This window comes from Eutrigla gurnardus, assembly GCF_963514095.1.
Source record: "Eutrigla gurnardus genome assembly, chromosome: 2".
Lineage (NCBI taxonomy): Eukaryota > Metazoa > Chordata > Actinopteri > Perciformes > Triglidae > Eutrigla > Eutrigla gurnardus.
The window spans coordinates 26531557-26554412 of NC_139916.1; the positions used below are offsets into that span (position 1 = coordinate 26531557).

Here is a 22856-nt window from a genome sequence, read left to right on the forward strand (position 1 = left end):
GGTGTATAGTGTGATACCTGTTCTGGTTGCTGTGCAGTGATTTGTGTGCAGTGTCCCCTTTTGGGTGTGTTCTCTTGTGTGCAGTGTTGGTGTCGCCGGATGGTGGAGTACCTGCCTGACCTGCTGGAGCTGCCCTCATTGGTCTGCTGGGTGCAGACGTCCCTAACCTAAAAATGAATTGGAAATAAAGATTGTCTATTCTTATACATATCTGTCTGTGGTGGGTGCTCTCTGACCTCTAATACCGGACCAGACCGGGTTAACAAAGGTGGTGGCAGCTTGACGCTACTCTAAATATCTTAGACTACAACATTTATTACACTGGTGGCAGCGGTGGGATCCAATATATAAATATTGAATATATTAAAGAACAATGTCAGAGTCAGAGAGTATCTCACCCCAGCAGGGGTCTTCAGAAACAAATGCTAGCAGGAATAATCCCTCTGGTAGTATGGGCTCTTGCCTGTTCCAACTGGTGCAATTCCACGCCCTGTGTTTATGCCCGAAGTTTTCACTGGGGTGGGCCGTGAATGGTCTGATTGGGTGGAACAATTTGAGTTGGCTGCTAATGTAAATGTGTGGGATGACCCTGTTAAGCTTAAATTCATGTCTTTATTGCTGTTGGGTCATGCTCGTGATATGTATAATGGGGTCTCTGGGGAGGCAAAAAGTAATTATGCCCTGTTAAAAGCAGCTATGTCCAGATGTTTGGACCCCTGTCACGGTGATGACTGGAACTGGGTTGCCTTCACTGAAAGGAGGAGGTTACCTAATGAGACCGCCCAGGAATTTGGTAATGCTTTGCGCAGACTGGTTATTAAAGCGTACCCCTCTGTGGATGACCATACCCGAGATTTATTAGCCAGAGACCAGTTCATTACCCATTTTACTGCAGGGGGCTTCTGTGTTAGCCTCCGTGCAGCTAAACCTAAAACATTAGAGGCTGCAATTCATTTGGCGGCTGAAATGGAGCTTCTTAGAGCTTTGGAACAAACACACATTGCCCCTGATGCTAAAGTGAGGGGGGTTACAGAAGGTCCCAATAAAACTGAGGAGCGTTTTGAGGCTTTATTGGGAGCAGTTGAGGGGCTGCGGCAGGAGGTTAAAATGATGCAAGCTACTGTGCAGGTATTACAACATCCTCCTGGTGCAGCAACCCCTCTTAATCCCTCTAGGCCACCCAGGAACTTTGATGGCAGTCCTGGAGCTGTTCCAAGTGGCCCCTCTAGGCGTAGAGTCAGTAGGCATGCTGGGGTGTGTTGGGATCGTGTTGTGACCGACACTTGCGCCGTGACTGCCCCTATGCGCAGGGAAACTATAGGGGGTGGGCACAGCAGGCCAAATGCCTGCCCCCTTGGCTGTGACTCCGACCTTGGCCTCTAGCAACCGTAAGGGTAGCCATATAGCCGCTAAAGTGGGGGGGGGGGGGGGGGGGGGGGATTTTCAAGTGTTAGTGGATAGTGGTGCTGACCGCTCCATAATTCCCAGGGAGTTATGGATGACTATTAGAAAGGGGGCGTGCAAATTGACTGACTATTCTGGGAATGTATCTGCTGCTGATGGGGGGGGGGGCATGTGTATATCTGGGGTATGGCAGACTGATTGTCAGTTTGATTCCTTAGCCCTAGTGGCCGAGTTTTTGGTCGCTGATGTTCCATCTAGTGATATTCTGTTGGGCTTCGACTTCCTGTTTAAGTATGGGGCTGTGGTTGATTATAAGGGGAGAGTTGTTCGCTTGATGGGCAAGACCTTACCCCTGTTGTTTCCAGAAGATCTTGAGAAGCCTCGCACTGTGGTTATTAAATCAGACACTGCAGTGCCACCGTGGAGTGAGGCTATCCTGCCTGGCATGATCACAAGCCCCTTCAGGGAGCGTGTGGAAGGTTTGCTCGAACCCTCAACATCACTGTCTGACCACTGTAATGTTTTGGTTGCCCGAGTTGTGTGTCAAGTAGAACAAGGGATTGTCCCAATTCGTGTTATCAATGTGACAGATGAAGAACTGATTTTGAGGGAGGGCATGAAAGTTGGCACCCTCTATGCTGATATTGAAGTGGGGGATGAGTTGGGGGAGGTTAATGGGAGGAAGGGTCAGGAGCCCTCTTGGTCTGTAGAGGCTCTGGTTGAGAAGTTGGGGCTGAATCAGAAGGGGCTGGGAAATTCAGACCAACAAGCTGTTTATAATCTGTTGTATAAACATCTCTCTGTCTTCAGTACAGGTGATACAGATCTAGGGAGGACCCCCCTTGTAAGGCACACAATTGACACCGGAGATGCCAAGCCTGTGAAATTGCACCCTCGCCGTGTTCCTCTTCATTTACAGGAAGAATTCGCAGAACACATTAAACAGATGCAGGCGAGTGGTATCATCCAGCCCTCCTGTAGTCCATGGGCTGCCCCGGTAGTTCTTGTGAGGAAACGGGATGGGGGTCTGCGTTTTTGCGTTGATTATCGCCAGTTGAATGACCTTACCAGAAAGGACGCCTACCCCCTCCCCCGAATTGATGATGCCCTAGATAGTCTACACAAAGCTTGCTGGTTTTCGACTCTTGACCTTGCCAGTGGTTACTGGCAGGTCGAGATTGATCCTGAAGACCAACATAAAACTGCCTTTATAACTCGGCAGGGGTTGTTTGAGTTTAATGTGCTCAGTTTTGGCCTTTGCAATGCACCAAGCACATTTCAGAGGCTCATGGATGTGGTTCTGGCTGACCTGCAGTGGACCACTTGTTTGGTCTATCTAGACGATATTATTGTGTTCGGCCGCACATTCATGGAGCATCTGTCACGCTTGGATGAAGTGTTGCTTAGATTGCGCCAGGCAAACCTGAAAGTGAAGCCATCCAAATGTAATTTGTTTTCTACTCGGGTACAGTACCTTGGTCATGTCATCTCGGCAGAAGGGGTGAGCGCAGATCCAGCTAAAGTTCAGGTAGTAAAAGAGTGGCCCACACCTAAAAATCAGACAGAGGTGAGAAGTTTTGTGGCACTAGCATCTTACTACCGGCGCTTTATACAGGGGTTTGCAGAGATGGCGCGCCCTCTACACCAGTTAACAGAGAAGGGCCGGCGTTTTAAGTGGTCTGAAGCTTGCCAGAATGCCTTTGAACAGTTGAAGGCTCACTTGGTGTCAGCCCCTGTGCTGGCTTATCCAGATCCTGCAAAACCTTTTATTTTAGACACCGATACTAGTGATGCAGGAATTGGTGCAGTTTTGTCACAGGAGGGTGATGGGGTTGAGCATGTTGTAGCTTATGCCAGTAGGGCGCTATCCAAGCAGGAAAGAAAGTATGCCACCACCAAAAAGGAGTTGTTAAGTATGGTAACATTTACAAAGTATTTCAAGCACTACCTATTGGGGAAGGAGTTCATATTGCGTACTGACCATAACTCTCTTAGGTGGCTACATCATTTCCAGGGCCTGGAGGGACAGCTGGCTAGGTGGGTGGAACAGTTGGCCAGTTTTCAATACCAAATTGTCCACAGGCCGGGGAAATTACATGCCAATGCAGATGCCATGTCGAGGCTGCCTGCCTTTAAAGCTGAGCTGTCCCGGTCTGGCCAAGTACTATGTGACGCTATGGAGCAGCACCTTCCAGATTCCAGTGTGTGTGCTGTGCAGGAGGGGGGGGCTAGTCCACCAGCAGGTCAGGAATTGATGTCCAAGATGTCGTAAGAGTTGGTCCTCCAAGGCAGTCAGAGGGGGTACCAAGCCCGGGCGGAGGTGATCTGACAAGCAGGCAAGGAGTTGGTGGACCACCGCAAAGGCTGCCTTCTGGAGTGATGAGCGAAGGGGGCCCGCCTGGAGGAAGGGGAGGTGTTCAGGCACCAGTTCACCGCAGTAAGGAGATGGACACTGAGGTAGTTTTGGAACAGCCATGTGAGTCGCCACTCCTCCTAACAGGGGGGGGGGGAATTGTCAACCTGACCCTGCACAAGGAAGACGCCCGGTCCGTGAGAGGAAGGAACCGGCGTGGTCAAGAGACTATGATTTGTCAAGTTGACTCGAGGACGAGTCTTCTCCATTAGGGGAGGGAGGAGTGTAGTGAGGGAGAGGCGTGGGGCGGAGGAACTCCCCGGAGTGGGGGGCAATCAGGGGCTGATGCAGTTCACCTGGGAGGGGGAGGAGACTGATGGGGGTCGGTGGCAGGGAAGAAAAGAGGCAGAGGAAAAGACGGCGAGAGAGAGAGAGACGGGAGGACGTGAGTGCCGTTGGCCTGAGCTTTTTGGGATCCAGTGGCACTGTGGCGGGTGGGTGCTGTTCGCAGCTTATAGTGCTGCCGGCAGTGAAGACAGCTGAGTAGGGGAGTCCGTCGTGTTGATCAGTCCTGTGTCAAGGGGGGAGGCCAGAAACCTCCTTTAGGTAGCGAGGGACCAGGGGAGTAGCCATGCCTTACCTGTGCTCTCATGCAGCGGCCATATCCGTGACGCCGACAATGCTGAACGACTCCGCGCCTGCCAGCTGAGCGGCCTGTTCTCCAGTGCACAGCCCAGTTCCATTGCCTAGACCCCACGGGGGGGTCTCGTCACCAGACCGGGGCAGGATAAATCCTTTATTTTAATGATCCCTATATAAACTTACTTGTAGTCTTGTTAGTTAATGTCCGAGTTTTATATGATTTCCCTTTTAAAAGGTTTTTAATGAACTGACGTCAGTGTGCCAGTGGCCTCGTTAAGGGCAGCCCATTACTCTTGCAGCGCTCTACCTCCCCCTAGTGTTAAGAATGGGGTCTGACCTGTTATGTTGTAGTGGTCTTTAAGGAGCCAGTGTGCTTTTGAGCTCCCCTGGTGTGTAGTGTGATACCTGTTCTGGTTGCTGTGCAGTGATTTGCGTGCAGTGTCCCCTTTTGGGTGTGTTCTCTTGTGTGCAGTGTTGGTGTCGCCGGATGGTGGAGTACCTGCCTGACCTGCTGGAGCTGCCCTCATTGGTCTGCTGGGTGCAGACGTCCCTAACCTAAAAATGAATTGGAAATAAAGATTGTCTATTCTTTTACATATCTGTCTGTGGTGGGTGCTCTCTGACCTCTAATACCGGACCAGACCGGGTTAACAAAGGTGGTGGCAGCTTGACGCTACTCTAAATATCTTAGACTACAACATTTATTACAATAGTTTGTTTACCTGCTGTCATTGCTACAGACGCAGAGTAGCCTGCAGTGCTAGTTTCTTAAATCTCACAGAAATGGCCACTTTTGGAGAATATACTGAAACTTTTGACTCTGATGAGGAGTTTTTTTCCACCCAAACCCAATCGTACCTGTACGAGCCTGAATATACAGAGGAAGGATTGCACGAGAGGGATGCTCAAAGGGCAGAACGTGAACGAGCGTCTGTGGAGACCGAGATAGCCCCCGCTGGAGCTGAGAACCGGGACCGAACAAACGGAGACTGGTGGTGCCAGGAGGGAATCCCCCGCAACGCGTCCGTGGGTTTACGGGTCTACGGACGGAGCAGAGGTCCGGGTTCGCGGTGCGTAATTGTGGCTTCGCGTGGCTGTGGGCTGCCCGGTGCGTGAGGTCCAAGCGCTTTTCACCCAGGTCTGAGGGCATGAGTCCCGACAATTCGTCCCGGTTCGATTGCCTATTTACGGGCAGAATTTCGGGCGGCGCGTCTTAAGGCTTGATTATGCTTCCGCGTAGTGATAACGCAACGGCAACGCAACGGCCACGCAGTTGCTTGGAGACCGTGATGGTTCTGCGTTGGGTTTACATGTCGAAATGCAATTCAATGCCACACCGGGAAAGGGCGCTATGTTTTTTGTTAAGACTGACCGACCGGCCGAGACTCTAGACGTATATCGTCGTAGCTTCGTTACAGCGTATTTGTTTACTTTCCGGCTTTAAACGTCCACAATTTTTCAGAACTTGGTGTTTTATTTCTTTGTGCAAAAGCGACAAGGTGCAAACAATAAAACGAGGTGCAAACAATAAAAGTAGCCTTTTAAAAGTTTAAATGGCGGTGTTTATGAGTGGAAACCGGATAGCGGTCTCCAGCGGATGTAGTTAGCGGACCAATCACAGCCGATGCCGCTGCGTTGGTGTTGCGTCGCCTCGACGCGCGTCTAGGATTTTTGGGAGGTACACGTCAGGCCCTTGCGTCGGACGCAAGGGGGTCCGCAAGGACGTAAGGGGTCCGCAAGCCCCCTTGCGTTGTGTCCACGCGGAAGCATAATCCAGCCTTTAGAGTTTTGAGTCCGACGGGGAGTCCGCATGTGTGGATTCGCGGAGCCGCCCGCTGCCCGGTGTTGGTCTGCGGTCCAAGGGCTTTTCACCCAGCTCTGAGGGCACGAGGCCCGAATATTCAGCGGTGTTCATGTGTCTATTTACCGGAGGGAATCCCCGCAACGCGTCCGAGGGTTTACGGTTCTCCGGACGGAGCAGTGGTCCGGGTTCGCGGTGCGTAATTGTGGCTTCGCGTGGCTGTGGGCTGCCCGGTGTTTGAGTGAGCTCCGAGGGCTTTTCAGACATTCTTGGGGGTAGGCCTATAAGTGCCGACAGTTTGGCCCGGTTCGATCAAGTGTATCCGTCTGCGGCCTGCAAGAGGGAGGCGTGTCGAGTAGTAGGCACTGTAGGAGGCGTGTCGCGTAATGACGTCACTATGCGACACGCCCCCCGCCACTACAGGGAACGCCCTACACACGGTTCTTAAAGGGATATGAGCCCACTACAGTTGCATGTTGCATGCAAAAGTTAACGACTTTGCCTACGCGTTCTTTGCCCTATAATGAATGTATTCAAAAGCTTACAAATGTTATTATTACATTTTTAATTGGGTAAAAACAATTAAGGCAGGATTTCATTTATATTAAAATTTAGATGTAAAATTTTCTGACTTTGTCACAAGAGAAAACACAAGATAATTAACAGACAGGAATTCATGAGATTCAAGACAGTTGGTAATCTCTTGTTCTTCAGCAAATACTCAATCATTGCAATCAGACCGGTTCCCTCTGGTGGATATACCAATCTTGTCTCATGCCCAGTGCCGTGGTCATCTTGATGTCCATCAGTTTCAAAAACATCAAACACATCGGAATCTGTTGATCTCACTTTCTGAAAAAGTTGAGGATGTGTTTGGTTCAAGTGCCATTTGCAATTGATTTGTGTGGACAGCTGTTCTTCTGCTTTGCGCAAGGGCAGTGCCAAGTATTTTTTTTCCTGTCAAAATAAACCACTACTCTCCCTAACCTAGAGTAGTATGATGTGCCACTGTCCTTCACAGACACATACATTTTTGATGTTCCATTTTCAAGTGTGATTTCCTCACTGAGAGGGCATCCCTCGGACTCTGCTGTTTTTTTTTGTGAGAGACACAAGTGCATAGTGTTTTCAGATATCCATCTCTTATCCACCATATCTTTCAGAACCTCTTCTTTGAGAGTCACGTGTGTTTGTGAAGACAAGGGACAAAAAGAAATGGATTTCAGATGCATGCACTGAAATCCCATTAGGCCACTTCTTCTGGCAAACTCTCCTGCCCGTCTGCATTTCTCCACCTCACACAATATTTTATGTTTTTCTCCCCAAGTACAATTTTGAACATGAATTGGAGTAATCGGCCCAGAAAATGTTCTTTGGACAGCGAATATTCCATTCTTACTGTCTATGCATTGTGATGGCAGATGGTGAGTTGACGTTATGTCAGTGATTGATGATGTATGACGTCTCTGTATGTGTACTTTGATGTTTTTTTTATTAACAATCAAATTACAAAAGGTGCAGGTAGTTTTCTTTGGCCTTGATTTAAGTATTCCAACATTTCTGCTTTGCGGAAGAGTAAAGATGGTTGGGTAGGAGGAGGCTGCTGAGGAGGCTGCTGAGACATGGTCAGCGTTAGAGACAGAGGAGGCTGCTGAGGAGGCTGCTGAGACATGGTCAGCGTTAGAGACAGAGGAGGCTGCTGAGGAGGCTGCTGAGACATGGTCAGCGTTAGAGACAGAGGAGGCTGCTGAGGAGGCTGCTGAGACATGGTCAGCGTTAGAGACAGAGGAGGCTGCTGAGGAGGCTGCTGAGACATGGTCAGCGTTAGAGACAGAGGAGGCTGCTGAGGAGGCTGCTGAGACATGGGCAGCGTTAGAGACAGAGGAGGCTGCTGAGGAGGCTGCTGAGACATGGGCAGCGTTAGAGACAGAGGAGGCTGCTGAGGAGGCTGCTGAGACATGGGCAGCGTTAGAGACAGAGGAGGCTGCTGAGGAGGCTGCTAAGGCATGGGCAGCGTTAGAGACAGAGGAGGCTGCTGAGGAGGCTGCTAAGGCATGGGCAGCGTTCGAGACAGAGGAGGAGACTCCAGGGGCACGGGCAGCATTCGAGACAGAGGAGGAGACTCCAGGGGCACGGGCAGCATTCGAGACAGAGGAGGAGACTCCAGGGGAAGCTGCTGAGGAGGCTACTGAGGCATGGGCAACAGTAGAGACACTGGAATTTGGAGACCCGCTGGCTGCTGCAGAAAGAGAGGGGACTGCAGAGATGGAGGAGGCTGCAGTATTGATGGAGGACAGAGAAAGAAAGCATGCATTTTAACTGAAAACTGTGAGAAATTAATTTGCATGTAAATGTTAAAATATAACTTATCCGAACAAAGGAATACCGAAAGTATTGCTGCAGGTTTTGACATGACATATGAATACATCCTGCCTAGTGACTGTGCGGCCACAGTAACAGCAATGGTGATGTGGTGTTTTGACACAGCCTCGCAGGCACTTGTACATTTTATAACCTGCAAACAAATGGAAATTGGATTTACAAACAATTTGTGCATTAAATTCTTATATATGTTCACCAACAACATTCATGCACACTTTGATATAAACTATTCACTTAAATAAAGACCAAATTTACAACATTGAAAAACATCTGCATGGATGTCTCTGGATTTAAAATTAAAACATACAGTACCTCCATGACGAACAACTGCCCTTTCATGGCATTGAACGTGTGCAGCAATTTTCGCATATTCTCCCTTTTTCAAACAGATAACACATGTATGTGTTTGATCTGTTGAAACCACCTGAGGTTTATTACCATCTATGATGATGGTTGGATGGAGCTGAAAGCAAACATAAAAGTTTTTTTAAATGTGTGCACACAACACTATCAAAAACACAAGGATGTAACCTCACGATCAAGTTCGGCCAAATATTTCTGTTACTGGCATAACCTGATGGCACATAGCTAAACCCTCAGGAGAAACCCATACGTACAAATGGCTTCCTCTGCACTGTATTGAATCACTTCTTGATACATAATATTTAGTGAGCTAGTCTTGAGTAGAGTGGCTGTTAATCGCCTGTTCGTCTGCTCAGGGTGATGCGCATTTATTGAGTCCCTAGCAACGGCTCGTTTTACCTAGCAACGGTCTGGTATTGTGTTATTGTTCCCTTCCCCTAACCTTTAAGAAATGGTCACTTTTGTGACTGTAGGAAGTACGTGTTTAAATGTAAATGTGAACAATAATTTCAAACAAACTATTGCTGTACTAGACCACGGTGAGAATAATGTTTTTGAATGAGCTGGTCAATATTATAGCAGAGTTACAATTTATTAGTTACACCAGATTGCTGGCTAAGTTACAACACCCAATTCTATTTGGCTCAACCTTTTAGGATCATTTGCAATAAAACGTATGTATACGCTGCATGTCACTTATCAAACAGGCAAATAACCCTCTGAAACTTTGCTAACGTTACATTTTGCTGAGTCGGCAACGGGCTGGCTTCGTTCTGTTTATACACTTATATTTAATAATATGGATAAATATAGCCTTACTTCCTTAGTCCATCGCTAAACACAATTATTATATACATTAATCGATGAATTAATTAAATTACACTGACACTTACAGTCTGCATATGTTCGGCCATTCAGACTAGTCAAGTTTTACGGCGGAACTGGTTTACTTCCTGTTTTGTTATCCGTTTTGGCGGTCTCATTTTACATCTCGTGTGGTTCAACGTGACTTTCCCGTGTGGAGGGGGCGTGTCGCGTAGTGACGTCACTACGCGACACGCCTCTACGCGAAACGCCTCCCTCTTGCAGGCCGCAGACAGACCCCTCTCGGTTCGATTGCCTATTTACGAGCAGTATTTCGGGCGGCACGTCTTAGAGTTTTGAGTCCGATGGAGCAAAATAAAATTCCGCTGCTGCTGAGAAACTAGTTCCTCAAAAAAGTGGATGATTCATGCGATGCGAGGTTAGTTTTGTTTCAAATATTATTCTATCAACACAGATATGTACATCGACAGTCTAGTGTTTTAATTGATTTGCCTCGGGTGCACTGTGGAGTGGGCAAGACTGTTTTTAATGCCTGTCTAGCTAGAACCATTGACTTGCGCTAGCCATAGCATAAGCGAACTTGGCAACCAGAAGAACTGAATGAAATTTCATGAAAACGTCTCGAACACACTGGCTCACTTGGAAAATAGGTCTTATGTCCAAAATTCCGAACTATCCCTTTAAATTAGCCTAAAATGGCTAAGCTACACAAAAAAATGACACATTTGTTCCTAGTGACAACAAATGTCCCATTTTTTATCTCACATTTATCGTAACATAAACTAATGCATTCCTTTGTTATTTTTGTTTTTTGTTTATAATTCATATTTGTATATTTCAGGCTGAAGTAGTTTCATAAGACTGCTTGTTTTAAGTGGAAAAAAATATTAATATACTATATTTTTACAGCAGTTTTTGGGAAGGTGACATTTTTTTAAAGTTTTAATGTTTTTTTTAAGGTACTCTTACGGGTTAATATGTAACGTATCAAAGTAAAGTTGCATAAACAACAGTAACTGTCAATATACTATGGTCTATTGCAAGTCTATATTAAGGAGCTTTGAGTACCTCAATAAAAATCTTGTGTTCCCCATCCCACATAATCACCCCTGCTGTAAGAACACCCAACCTATGCCATACATTCCCAGCACACTCTCCTCAATAACAGAAAACGCATATTCATAAATCTTTATTTGTGAATAGAACATGATATTCAGTCTTTGTGTCTGTGTATGTGCCCATCACTACAAAACAGTGCAACTATGTACAAAGTGAATTCATATTTAAAAAATATGAAAACCAAAGAGAAACACTTTACACATTTATAGATTTGTTTGTAAATACCGATGCATGTTTTTAGGCACTTGTTGCGAAGGGATTGTGCCTCAAGTAGGTGCAATTTTGTTAGTAAATCTAGCCCTCAGTCGGGACAGTCAGGATGATGGGCTTTTCTGTCTTCGTCATGATATTTTAGTATCTGTCTGACAGACACAGTGATGTTTGCAGCGTTTTCTGAATTTTAATATTTCAACTTAAAGTGCTTGGAGCGCAAAGAAGGCAGAGCACTCAGAAAAAAGATGCAGGTTGCAGATATTTTTCTTGCCTCTATGCTCTCTCTCCTCATGGGGAACAATTGAAAAAAGACACTTGTGCTCAGAAGATAAGAGAGGATAAGAGAGAAATTTGTACCTTCCAAGAGAAAGTCTCGACAGAAAGAGGAAGTGACGTCAAGAGAAGCATCATTTCGAAATTAAAATTAGATTAAAATCAGATTGCATCTAAACATTAACAGGTGGGTTACAATGCAGTGAATAAACACAGCGTCCAATTAATGTCTGCTTTTGCAGTTTCACTGGTATTGTTTCTCCTTCAAATACACAGATATCGTGATGCATATCGTAGATGATTTCTTGAAATATATCGTGAATGGCAGTATCTAAGTGGAAACGGTCTCAGTGCTGCTGTGCCTTGTTGACGGTAGAGTAGAACGGGTCTTCGTTAAGTCTGGATGGATGATTGACAGTTGAATAGGTGAGATTTTGGTTGATGTCCCTCACTGGAGCGGCCGTGTCACCACTAACTTTACCAGAGCTGTTGTTCAGGTTGATGGTGGAGTAAAACTCTGTGGCAGAGGGGTTTGTGGGAGCGCTGGCGGTGGCATAGATTGTTTTAAGTTCAATTCCTGAGCCTGGCTTCTGATGGCTCTCCTCTATCTCTTCATAGGTATGATCCTTCCAGAGCAGAGGGAGAAGCAAAGGATAAATAGTTCATACAGTAAGCACTAACCAGCATGGCAGGAGTTCTAGCATGCTAACATTAGCATTTAGCTCAAAAACAGAGCTGCTAGCATGGCCTCAGACTTTGTTCAATCTGATTTTGTGACCTGACCAACATGTGTAGGTCGTGAGCATGGGAACAGGGCGGTTTAGTGATTTGGAGCCCCTGTGGAATGAACAATATGACGCCTGGTCTGGTCAGTTGCCCATCTATGGTCAATGTAAAACCGCCTACAGTGCATGGAAGATAGGTGAGATAGTAATTCATTCAATATTTAATAATAATAACTCATTTTACCAGTTTGGGAACAAACTGTTAACAACAAAAAAAGGCTCCACTAGATGGCAGGACGGTACTTTACAAGTTTCTCAGAGTTTACAACGTACACCTGAATGCACCTTCTGGTCCCTGTGGGCGGACGCATGCTTTACTGTACATAGACACGATTGATTTTAAGTGAAGGTATGTCACCGCAGCTCTGAACGCTGTTTTCTGTGCTGCAGCGTCTTAATCTTCTGCAGCCTACAAACTTTAGATTTTCTGTCAACGGCGTGTTTTTTGTTCAAATAGAAGGTAAAATGTTTCCTTCAGGGAAGCAGGAGGATTGTTTCTCAGTAAACTGGCAGTGGCCATGGTGTCTTGAAAAGTAAAGCTGCAAGCAAACAGACCTACCCTGAGTCTAAGGCCTTTTGTTGTTTTGTTTTTTGGGAATCTATGCAAGTAGACAAGATGGAGAGAAAAAAATGGGAGAATAGCTAATCCCTCTTTTGATTTTGAAGGTTTGAATCGAAAGCTCATATTGATTGATTTTCGATTTAAAATAAAAATTGTGACGCTACAATGTGCGATCACATGATCATTTCAGTCTGTTGAGCATCCTGCCTGTAAATATTTTACAGTAATTGATGTTAGTTATTTATTTATTTTCACTGTAAACCTTTATGAAACCTTAATCAAAACTAAATAAGTCACAATATACACTAACCTTGTTGTTCTGATCTTCGTTACTTTTGGACTTTAAGTGCTGAAGTCCTGTCAGAGAAAAAAGAGAACATGTAAGAGAGGAGAGGGAAAATAAATGAGCATGCAGAAGGAAAGGGAGTGGATTAATGTCACCACACTCGTGTGTCTCATTGACAACCAGGAGCTTCTGAAACTGTCCCACCTGTTAATGTTAATGTAATCTGGTTTTATGACTGAACCACTGTGTTAGACACATTACACTTTACAGACACGGACCTTTAATTATCTTTATCTATGGATTATTGAATTTATGGAATCACAGGCCAACCTACTTACAGTAAAAATAAAAGAAGTGAGTATTCATGTACATGTACGTAAATGTCTTACGTTTGTAGCGGAGAGCCGAAATAATGAGAAACACCAGCACAGTCACACAGACGACGACAATGGTTACGGTCACCCAGGATCCACCTGCAGCTGACAAAACTACACAAGAAAGGGAGGGCCCGCTTATTTCAAACACCAGTAACACACCAAACACATCCAGAACTGTGGGGTTTAAGGGGCATTTTGTCTTCAATCATTTGAACGACTTCCTCCTGCTCCGGCTGCAGAGGTGCTTTCTCACATCACTGTGAGCAGACACAGACGTGGACTTGGTTGATGAAAGGGAAGATGTAGGAATAGGATGGGGTGATGCTGATGAGACAGTATAGGGTGGAGATATATGTGTAGCCACTGCACCATCTAGGTAATAGATTACAGATGCATCGTAGCAATGCGTGGTAGGGTTTCATAAACACATAAGAATCTAACTCTTTAAGTTTTAGAGCCATCTGTTCATGTTTCTTTTCTTCTCTCTGTGTTCATTTTGGATGAAATGTGATGATTGAAATATACGGCGCAAGAATGCAAATTACCCTCCTCTCAAAAGACATTTTACACAATTTAAAAAGACAAAATATAAGTTGATCAGTGATCGGGAGTTTTGTATTTCCAAAAAAGTGAATATAGCATGACACAATATTTTGAATCATATGGTGACTAACAACAGGAAGAGATGGTAGGTTAAATTTAACCTGCTAGACAGTTGAACATCATCATCTCTCAATAAGCCTCCTATGATCAAACCATAATCTAATGGGAACACTCACCCACATTCATCTCTAGTCTGTGGAAGAATGGGTTTCTTTTCATCCCAACGCTTTCTGCACCACACCAGTACGTCCCAGTGTCCTCTGGTGTTACATCTCTCACTGTGATGGTGGATTCAGTCTTCGCTTGGTTTTCAATCATTGAAAACCTGTTTCTGTGCTTCTGTGCGGTGCTGACAAGAGGTTCACATATAGATGGATCTTCTCCTTTACAGATGAATTTTTTTATCAGAGAACCTGGTCGATATTCACACTGCCACTTAAAAGTCTGTCCAATAGGCAGAAAACTTGTGGAGTTTTTAATATCTGTAGACAGACAGCATTGACTTTATTTTACAACATGTTACATAGAAATCTTAAAGTTGAGCTCAAACTTCATCTCCAGAGTCTCCATCTTCTGTATGGAGAAGTATATCCCAGTGAAACAGGATAGACAGGCGGCACAGTATCTATCTATCTATCTATCTATCTATCTATCTATCTATCTATCTATCTATCTATCTATCTATCTATCTATCTATCTATCTATCTATCTATCTATCTATCTATCTATCTATCTATCTATCTATCTATCTATCTATCCTATCTATCTCTGTACATTGCACATATTCTCTTTACTGTGAACTCCTCAAAAACATTAACATTTTTTGCACATCCTGCCAATAAACACATGTATCATAGTATTTTTATTGTATATATTTCATATTTTATTGTTACAGTTTTTTCTACATTTATATTCTGGATTTTGCAGTACTTCACTGTAACTTTATCTTTGTTTTGTTTTTATTTCCTATTTGATTTAATGCATCAAACAACAAGACAAATTCCTCGTAACTGATTAACCTTCTTGACAATGAACCTGATTCTGATTCTGATGTGTGCTTCTCACCTTCAACCTGCAGTTGGATTTTTCTGAGTAAAACTCGGAAGAATCCTCTTTCTTCGTGTCCACAGAAGTAGACACCAGCATGCTCTGGGGACACATTACTGATGGACATCCTGAAGCTGTCGGTGGTTTCTGTGAGAGTGAATGGCCCGTTTGACTCCAGAGAATTTCTTGATAGAATATCCTCACAGGTGGAATCACTGTTGTATTTGCAGATGAACGTGGCTGTGTTATCACATGAGATGGTGGTGTCAGCTGTTCTGTACGCCGTTTGAATTAATGTTTGCTTGCAGTTGTGATCTGATAATAAAAGTAGAAAAATAACATGTAAAATCTGTCCATTATATCTGCTTGTCATGACTTTTAATTTGTATATAATTAATAGCAAATTGATCTGCATATCATCACATTTTGTACAGCGGGAAAGGTGCTGCCAGCGGGATCAATTATCAATCAATTAAAATATCTGTTTAGGTCTTTAGGAAATCAGGATTTATGGGCTCAGCATAGCTTAACCCTGTCAAATGATCTGCTACCACAGAACATATAGTACCACTACAGGGAACAAACCAGAAGAATAGTAAGTGCAAAATGTGCAGGAATTTACATTCAATTTTAGTTGTGTAGCCCAATTTCACAAATGTGTGATGGAATTTTAAAGGGCTTCATATGGCGTCCTGTATCCTTGGACCCTTGACCCTAGAATCGGAGAAGGAAAAACTTCCAAAAACAGTTGGAAAAAATGTAAATAACAAATCTGTATTTTGTGAAGATGATGACTCCAAGGGGACTTGACTGAATGCAACACACACACACACATGAAAGACATGAATATATAAATGATTCCTTACGTCTCAATTTCACTATGTCTTCTTTGTCTTCGTCGGATCCAAGTTTAAATTTACACTTGTAATTCCCAAAGTCTTCACCCTTGACTTCTCTGATGGCCACCTTTACTTCCTTTGTATTTCTATCAAGCATTACAGACAATCTGTCCTTGTTTACCCAACAATCCTTCTTATCACTTTCTATGATTTTTTTCCCGTCCTTAACTACCTCAACAGATGTGTATCTCTTTATTCCCAGGTATTTGCAGTTGAAATTTATCATTCCACCTGGGCATCCATTCACAGTCACCTCACCGCCTGGAGATCAGAGAGAAATATCATATCAGAATCTGAAACAATCTCAGGATTCATTTTCAGGTTTATAAAGTAGATCACAGCTTTGTCCAATTGTGTATTTTCAGTTACAGTATTTTTTCCAATTGCTAAAACACAATTTTGCAAACTAGGCTGGTTTCATTAATACTTAACACAATTCACAAAACCACACACCCAAATGCAAAATACCTCATATATGCTGCAAAATGAAGCACTGCAACCAAAACTACATTCAACATGATCAAAAACAAAGCAGATTGTTGTAATGAAAAGCACTTTCATCTTTAGTATGCTTTGCCATAATACTAAAATGGTTAATAAATCAATTGTAGAGAATTCTTCAGATTGTTCACATGCAGAGAAATATTTGCAGATACACACACATGCTGTTGAAACATATTGTTTTTATTTTTCATCAAACAAGTCAGTGCAACATACATTATGCAGACATGGCTGATTGTTGATGACATGAGCAACTAAGGTTAATTAAGGCTGACTAACAGTCAGGATGATGGGCTTTTCTGTCTTCGTCATGATAGTTTATATCTGTCTAACAGACACAGTAAACATCCTTGACCTGCATTCTCTATAGTGATGTTCGCAGCGTTTTCTGAATTTTAATTTTTCAACTTAAAGTGTTCTACCTCTGTTCTACCTCTCACTCTTCCTCCCCCTCTCACTCTCACCCTCCCTCTTCCTCTTCCTCACCTGTGGTCTTTTCATGCTTACTTCCTGATTGAAGTGGGAACTATTAAAAATTGTGGCACATAGAGTGGCCAACTCATGTAGTGTTATTTTGAAATGGCAAACATGTGACTTTATGTCAGATTGTTGCATCTTATACAGAGATCCGTGTTCAGTGCATTTCAAAAGTGCCATTTTGAATTGCAAAATGTGTATAAAGCAGAACCATTAGGAATCATTACACAGACCTGGCTTTATGATTGAACATTGGTTTGTAGACTATGGTCTGTCTAGTAAAAGTACTGATTCAACTTCTTTACTCAAGTAAAAGTGAGTAGTCCATGCTCTGAAATGTACTCAAAGTATTAACAGTAAAATCACTAATTCCCTTAAAATGCATTAATACTCAAGTAATGAGTAGTAGAAAGTGTGAGTAGTAAAAAGTACAAATATTTGTATCAAAATGTAGTGACTAAAAATAAAAAGTTGCCAGAAAAAGAAATGCCCTCTTAAAATACAGATACCTGCAAATTCTACTTTAATACAGTAACACAGTATTTGTACTTTGTTACTTCTCACCTCTGTCTGACTCTATCTGGCTTCTAGAAAGAGACCATAAACTCATGTTAAAATTTTTACTGAGATAAAATCAATAAAAAAACGAAATCCAGTGAGAAGTAGGGTCATTTTCTCACAGACTTCTATACGATCAGAGAGGAGTCGCTCCCTGGTGGACAGCAGAGAGAACGCAAGTTTAAGGCTCTGCGGCTTTGGCTTCACTTTTCATTTGTCAACCACAAGCTTTAACTGTGCTTTTGTATGTAAGTTGGTATACATAATGTCTGACCCCGAGTCTGTAATAAAGTATGCTTTGACGACCATTTACATTGTTGTTTTTACGTTGGATGCAGAGTGTAGCAATGGTGTAGCTGAGTGAAATATCCAACAATATTTCACTTCATTTTGAATGATCAGTGTGTTATGATGTCACTCGAGGAGAAGAAGAGCGGTCGGTCCCTACCTTTTTGCTTTTGCATGTGTGATCAAAGTAGTCCCACTGTGGAGCCGTGGAGTAGGTTGAAAACTGTTATTATCGACCAGTAATATAGTGTAAGTTTTTTACCTGTCATCAGTGGGAGGATGAGGAGAAGCAAGCTCTTCATGATGCAGAGATCTTCAGGCAGATTTTTAACCTGTCTGTGATAATTTTTGGTTTTGGTTTCCTCTCAGCGGTTCGTCTCTTCCGTCGGTTTGCCTCAGGCGTTGTGTTTCTTCAATTCCTGTCGTATGTTAAGTAACGACCTCTCACCCCACCTTTCTGTCCATCCTTCCCCTTTTCTACTTCTTAATCAACTCCTTCCTCATTACATCCCTTTTTGGTATTGGCAGTAAACAGGAACCAGGGTGTGTGCGTGAGAGAGAGAGAGAGAGAGAGAGAGAGAGAGAGAGAGAGAGAGAGAGAGAGAGAGAGAGAGAGAGAGAGAGAGAGAGAGAGAATGAAAAAACATCAGTTTAGTAGGAAGTCCCTGAGAGAAAAAGTGTCAGAGAAAGTTTTGGTTTTTTAATAAATTATTCTGCACAGTTCCTGAATGTCAAAACAATTAACTGAGGAAATATAACAAATGGACGATTTAAATGATCCAGTTAAATTTCAGCAGCATTAAGGTCAGGAGATGTCATCCTTTTTAAACCAGCAGGTGTTTAAAAGTATGACTAACACCATAGCAATGATGACACATCCCTCACTGTCTGCCAGTGGAACCAATTTGCATCATCAATGTTGCTATAAAGCTAACAGGAAGTGACTTTGAATTTCTTGCCATCATCAAACCACAAGAAACTGCTGCTGATCAGCTGGAATACTTCTTTAATCTGATAGCCTTTCATGCAATTGAACTATTTTAAATTCACATATTATATTTTCATAATTTTACCTTTGTCAACTTTTTAAACTGGCGGCCAGCTGATCAGTTCTGCTTACAAATCAATAAAATGAAGCAAAAAAAGAAATAAATGACACAAATAATGGAAATTTTGCAACAACAAATTCTTAATTGTCTGGCAAAGTGCAAAACAAACTCATAACTGATAATGTGGTGTGAAAATCACCTTGTCTGTATCCGTGATCATTTATTGAACAGACGAGTCGGAGCAGCAGCAAGTCAGTTCCACCATCAGGGTGAAAGTGAGAAATATACACAGATCTATTGTAATTAATTTGCATGTTGATCAGAGTCGTCTCAGTCGGCACCTCAGTCACACATGAAAAATGTGTGGAATATTTGGAGTGTATGTGTTACGTCCCAATATGGAACCGGGAGTAACCATTGATGTTATGGAGTGAAGGAGGAGTGGGAGACGCTTGTCGAACGTAACCGTTCTACAGTTTTTATTAAGGACAGAGTTAAACAAAAACAAGAACCAAGTTGGGCACCAAACTGAAAACGAGCTTGCCACACAAAACAGGCAGAGGCCGATCTAGAAGGACAAAACAAACAACAAAGGTTAGGGCACTGACCAATCAAAATAGCGAAAAGAAAACATACACCGTAGTCACTCTCCTTTGAGGCTGAAAGGAGTAAACCCTACTACCCGTCGTCACCTCGCCGTCTGCTGCCTGCCGTCACCCAGCACAGGACGATGAGTGAGAGAGGGAGACACCCAGGATCTCCTGCCTTTTATCCTGGAGCTGATTAAGCCATTGTGGGGCCTAATCAGCTCCACGAGCAGCAGCCTGGAGAAAATTAGGGGGAGAGAGAGAGGGAGGACACACACACACCACAAAAGAAACACTCCCATGTAACACTCCCCCCCCCATAAGTACAAACACTCGCTGTTTGTAAAAGCTATGAACCACCATGTGTACCACTGTACACCAATGTTTGGGTCCTACCCGCGAGACAAGGCATCTGCCACTACATTATCGGCTCCCTTCTTGTGCTTAATCTCCAGGTTGTATCCTTGAACCAGCAGGGCCCAGCGCATCAAACGCTGGTTATGGTTATACATCTGGGAGAGAAACACAAGAGGATTGTGGTCAGTGTAGATCGTCACAGGAGGAGAGCTAGAACCCACATATACATGAAAGTGCTGAAGGGCGAGGAGCATTGCCAGGGTCTCCTTCTCGATGGTAGAGTAGTTCAAGTGGTGGCGTTTGAACTTGGCAGAGAAGTAACATACTGGATGGCTCACTTCACCCTCACTGCCCTGCAGCAGTACAGCACCGGCCCCAGTGGCGCTGGCGTCCACTTCTATTTGGAATGGAAGGGAGAAGTTGGGGCAGCAAGAACGGGAGCACTGCAGAGAAGGGACTTTGCAGCTTCAAATGCACGGTTACACTCCTCGTTCCACACAAATGGAACCGAGGTACTACACAACCGAGTAAGAGGGGCAACCACAACAGAGAAGTTCTTACAAAAACACCGATAATAGCCCGCCATACCCAGGAAATGCCGCAGCTCACGACGGGTAGTGGGGGGCGGGAAAAGACGCTATAGCCGCAACTTTAGCATCGCGTAGTGGAGCTGGGGGCACTACCTGATTGGGTGTTCCCACCACTTGGCAGGTGTGGCAAGTTCTGCAGAAACGTACCACATCGGCCTTTAATCCTGGCCAAAAGAAATGTTTTAGGACACGGTCATACGTCTTGGTAACACCCAGATGTCCAGACCACACATGCTCATGAGCCAACTCTAAAACATACTGTCGACAACCAGTGGGAACAACAATCTGATTAACAGTAGCCCAGTCTTCACCTGCATCTGGCTGCGAGACCCATTTACGCATCAGTACGCCCTTGTCAACCAGATATGACTGCTTCTCACCACACCCACCATCAGCAGCAGCGGCGGCGAAACACTTTGTTAAGGACGAGTCATCATGTTGGGCACGAATTAGCACATCACGGGTAAGGGGAAAAGACTCCTTACAGGCCGAGACCGACTGTCTCACCCCTGGGGACGCAGTTCACCGGCTCACTAGCAGGAGGCAGCCTATCTTCCGACAAAACCGAAGCGAACAGCGAGTCACACAAATCAACGTTTCCTGTCTGCTGCTTGCATGCCTGGGCACGGGTCAAGCAACTGGCTGCAAACACTTGATGACATTGGGCCAAGTCATCGGAAGTGAACTCAGGTAGGGGACTATCAACAACCTCGGGGGTAGGATACACTTTCCCTCCAGCAATATCATTGCCCATAATGAAGTCTACACCGTGGACAGGGAAACATGACAGAACTGCAACTGGGAAGAAACCAGTCTTAATCTTAGAACTAATGTGCACACGATGGAGAGGGGCAGGCACAAAACTCATCTCGAAACCTCTGACTATGGTGCGGCTGTCACAGGCAGACTCCCCACTTAAGGGAAGAGTACTGGAAAGAATGAAGGACTGAGAACCCCCAGTGTCCCGTAACACAGTTATAGGACGCTGGTCCTCAGGCCTCCCTGTAAGAGACACAGGCATGGAAAATAAAAGGTTTAAAACACTCATCTGGTTCTGTTGGAGTGGGGAACTGACCAATAGGGGACACCGTCTTAATTAACCCCACCCCTTTTGGCTGCTTCGGGGCAGTTGCCCGTTTTTGCTTCAGAAGCTGACAATCTGAGACGAGGTGCCCAGGCATGTGGCAATAAAAGCACAGCTTCTCAGATTTACCCCCTGAGGAAGACGCCGGAGCACAAACGGACATATCGCCAGACTTTGAAGGAAAAGAGGAAGGCAGGTCCCGCCTGTTGAATATTGTCCTATGTGTGAGCGCAAACTCATCAGGCAGGGAGGCAGCCTGCTGCAACGTGGTAGCCTTTTGTTCGTTTAAATAAATGGCAGTGCGCTCAGGTACACAGTTCTTAAACTCCTCTAGCAGCATGAGTTCACGCACAGAATTAAAATCATTAGCCTTACAGGCAGCACACCACCAGTCAAACAAAATCCCCTTCTCCCTCGCAAGATCCGTAAATGTCTGACCTGCGTTCTTCCTAAGGTTACGGAATCTCTGCCTGTACGCTTTGGGCACCAGCTCATACACTCGCAAAATAGCACCCTTGACTTTCTCGTACATCAAACTGTCTTCCACAGAAAGTGAAGAGCAAGCCTCTTGTGCCCTGCCAGTTAATTTGCACTGTAGAAGTATAGCCCATACCTCAGGTGGCCAGTGCAATGCGTTAGCGATACGTTCAAAGGCACCAAAATACGACTCAACTTCAGACTCACGAAAAACAGGGACCAGAGAAATATGCTTACTCACATCAAAAGGGGGGGTGGAGTACTCTGAAGACTTGACCATCGCCGCCACTCTGCAGCTCTAACTGACGCATCCGAACAGCGGTGTCCGCCTCTATCCTCTTAAACTCCAACTCCCTGCGCAGGTTTAAATCCCGCTCCTCTCCATCTCTTTCCCTCTCCAACTGAAGACGAGCCAACCGCACCTTTAGTCGCACCTCAGCTCCAGAGCCAGGTGAAGGAGACTCAGTATGAAATAAACTTGGGCAATGTAAAAGCGCCAACAGCTTGCTTCTCTACTGGGGGGGTTACAATACCATCCGAACCAGATGGTCCGGCCGGACCCACTACAGCCTGACCTTCCACACCACCAGTCGATACAGGAGCTGCATCCGAGGGCGGCAGAACGAGTAAGCCCTTTCGGACCAAACCTTCTGCAACCGTGGCTTTCAGCTCCTGCTTGAGAATGGTGGTTGAAACCGAAATGCCATAGTGCGCAGCGAGAGCAAACAAATCAGCTTTCCTACACTTATCTAGCTGAACCCATGTGGGAGCAGCTACAAACACGTCTACGTTAGTGTCGGCCATACTCGCCACAAAGCCGAAACAAAAACAGCCCGCAACACTACTGTGTACGTCTGTCCCACGTTTAGACAAAGTTGACAATACGGCTGAGCGGCGAATTCAACAGCTAGCCTGGCTAACACGATAGCCAGACAACAATATCAAACTCGTACA

General features: G+C 44.7%; 2 protein-coding genes across 3 annotated transcripts in view; both read right to left on the reverse strand.

Moving 5' to 3' along the window:
• Positions 1-10989: 10989 nt before the first annotated feature.
• The window catches only part of LOC311022650 (polymeric immunoglobulin receptor-like), a 30733-nt gene continuing 18866 nt past the window's right edge, over positions 10990-22856 (reverse strand). Inside the window, exon 9 of the transcript XR_014598128.1 lies at positions 10990-11416. The gene's annotated coding sequence lies outside the window, so the exon portion shown is untranslated. The remainder of the gene's footprint in view (positions 11417-22856) is intronic.
• Positions 11407-18280, reverse strand: LOC311022659 (polymeric immunoglobulin receptor-like). Of its 2 annotated transcripts, XM_084024134.1 has the most exons (7): positions 18021-18280; positions 15902-16195; positions 15054-15350; positions 14165-14470; positions 13398-13496; positions 13033-13079; positions 11407-12001 (listed from the first exon to the last, which is right to left on the reverse strand). In XM_084024134.1, exons 1-7 carry the CDS (start codon positions 18058-18060, stop codon positions 11723-11725), a joined length of 1362 nt encoding a protein of 453 aa, XP_083880260.1. In that variant the 5' UTR covers positions 18061-18280; the 3' UTR covers positions 11407-11722. The 2 variants fall into 2 exon arrangements, with proteins under 2 accessions (XP_083880260.1, XP_083880261.1); XM_084024135.1 differs by lacking the exon at positions 15902-16195.

Coding starts and splice junctions, on each gene's coding strand:
- LOC311022659 (XM_084024134.1), bottom strand. CDS start 18,060: ATGAAGAGCTTGCTTCTCCTCATCCTCCCACTGATGACAG. Junction 13,497..14,164: donor CAGACTAGAGATGAATGTGG/GTGAGTGTTCCC, acceptor TTTCTTGTGTAG/TTTTGTCAGCTGCAGGTGGA. Junction 13,080..13,397: donor TTCGGCTCTCCGCTACAAAC/GTAAGACATTTA, acceptor TTTCTCTGACAG/GACTTCAGCACTTAAAGTCC.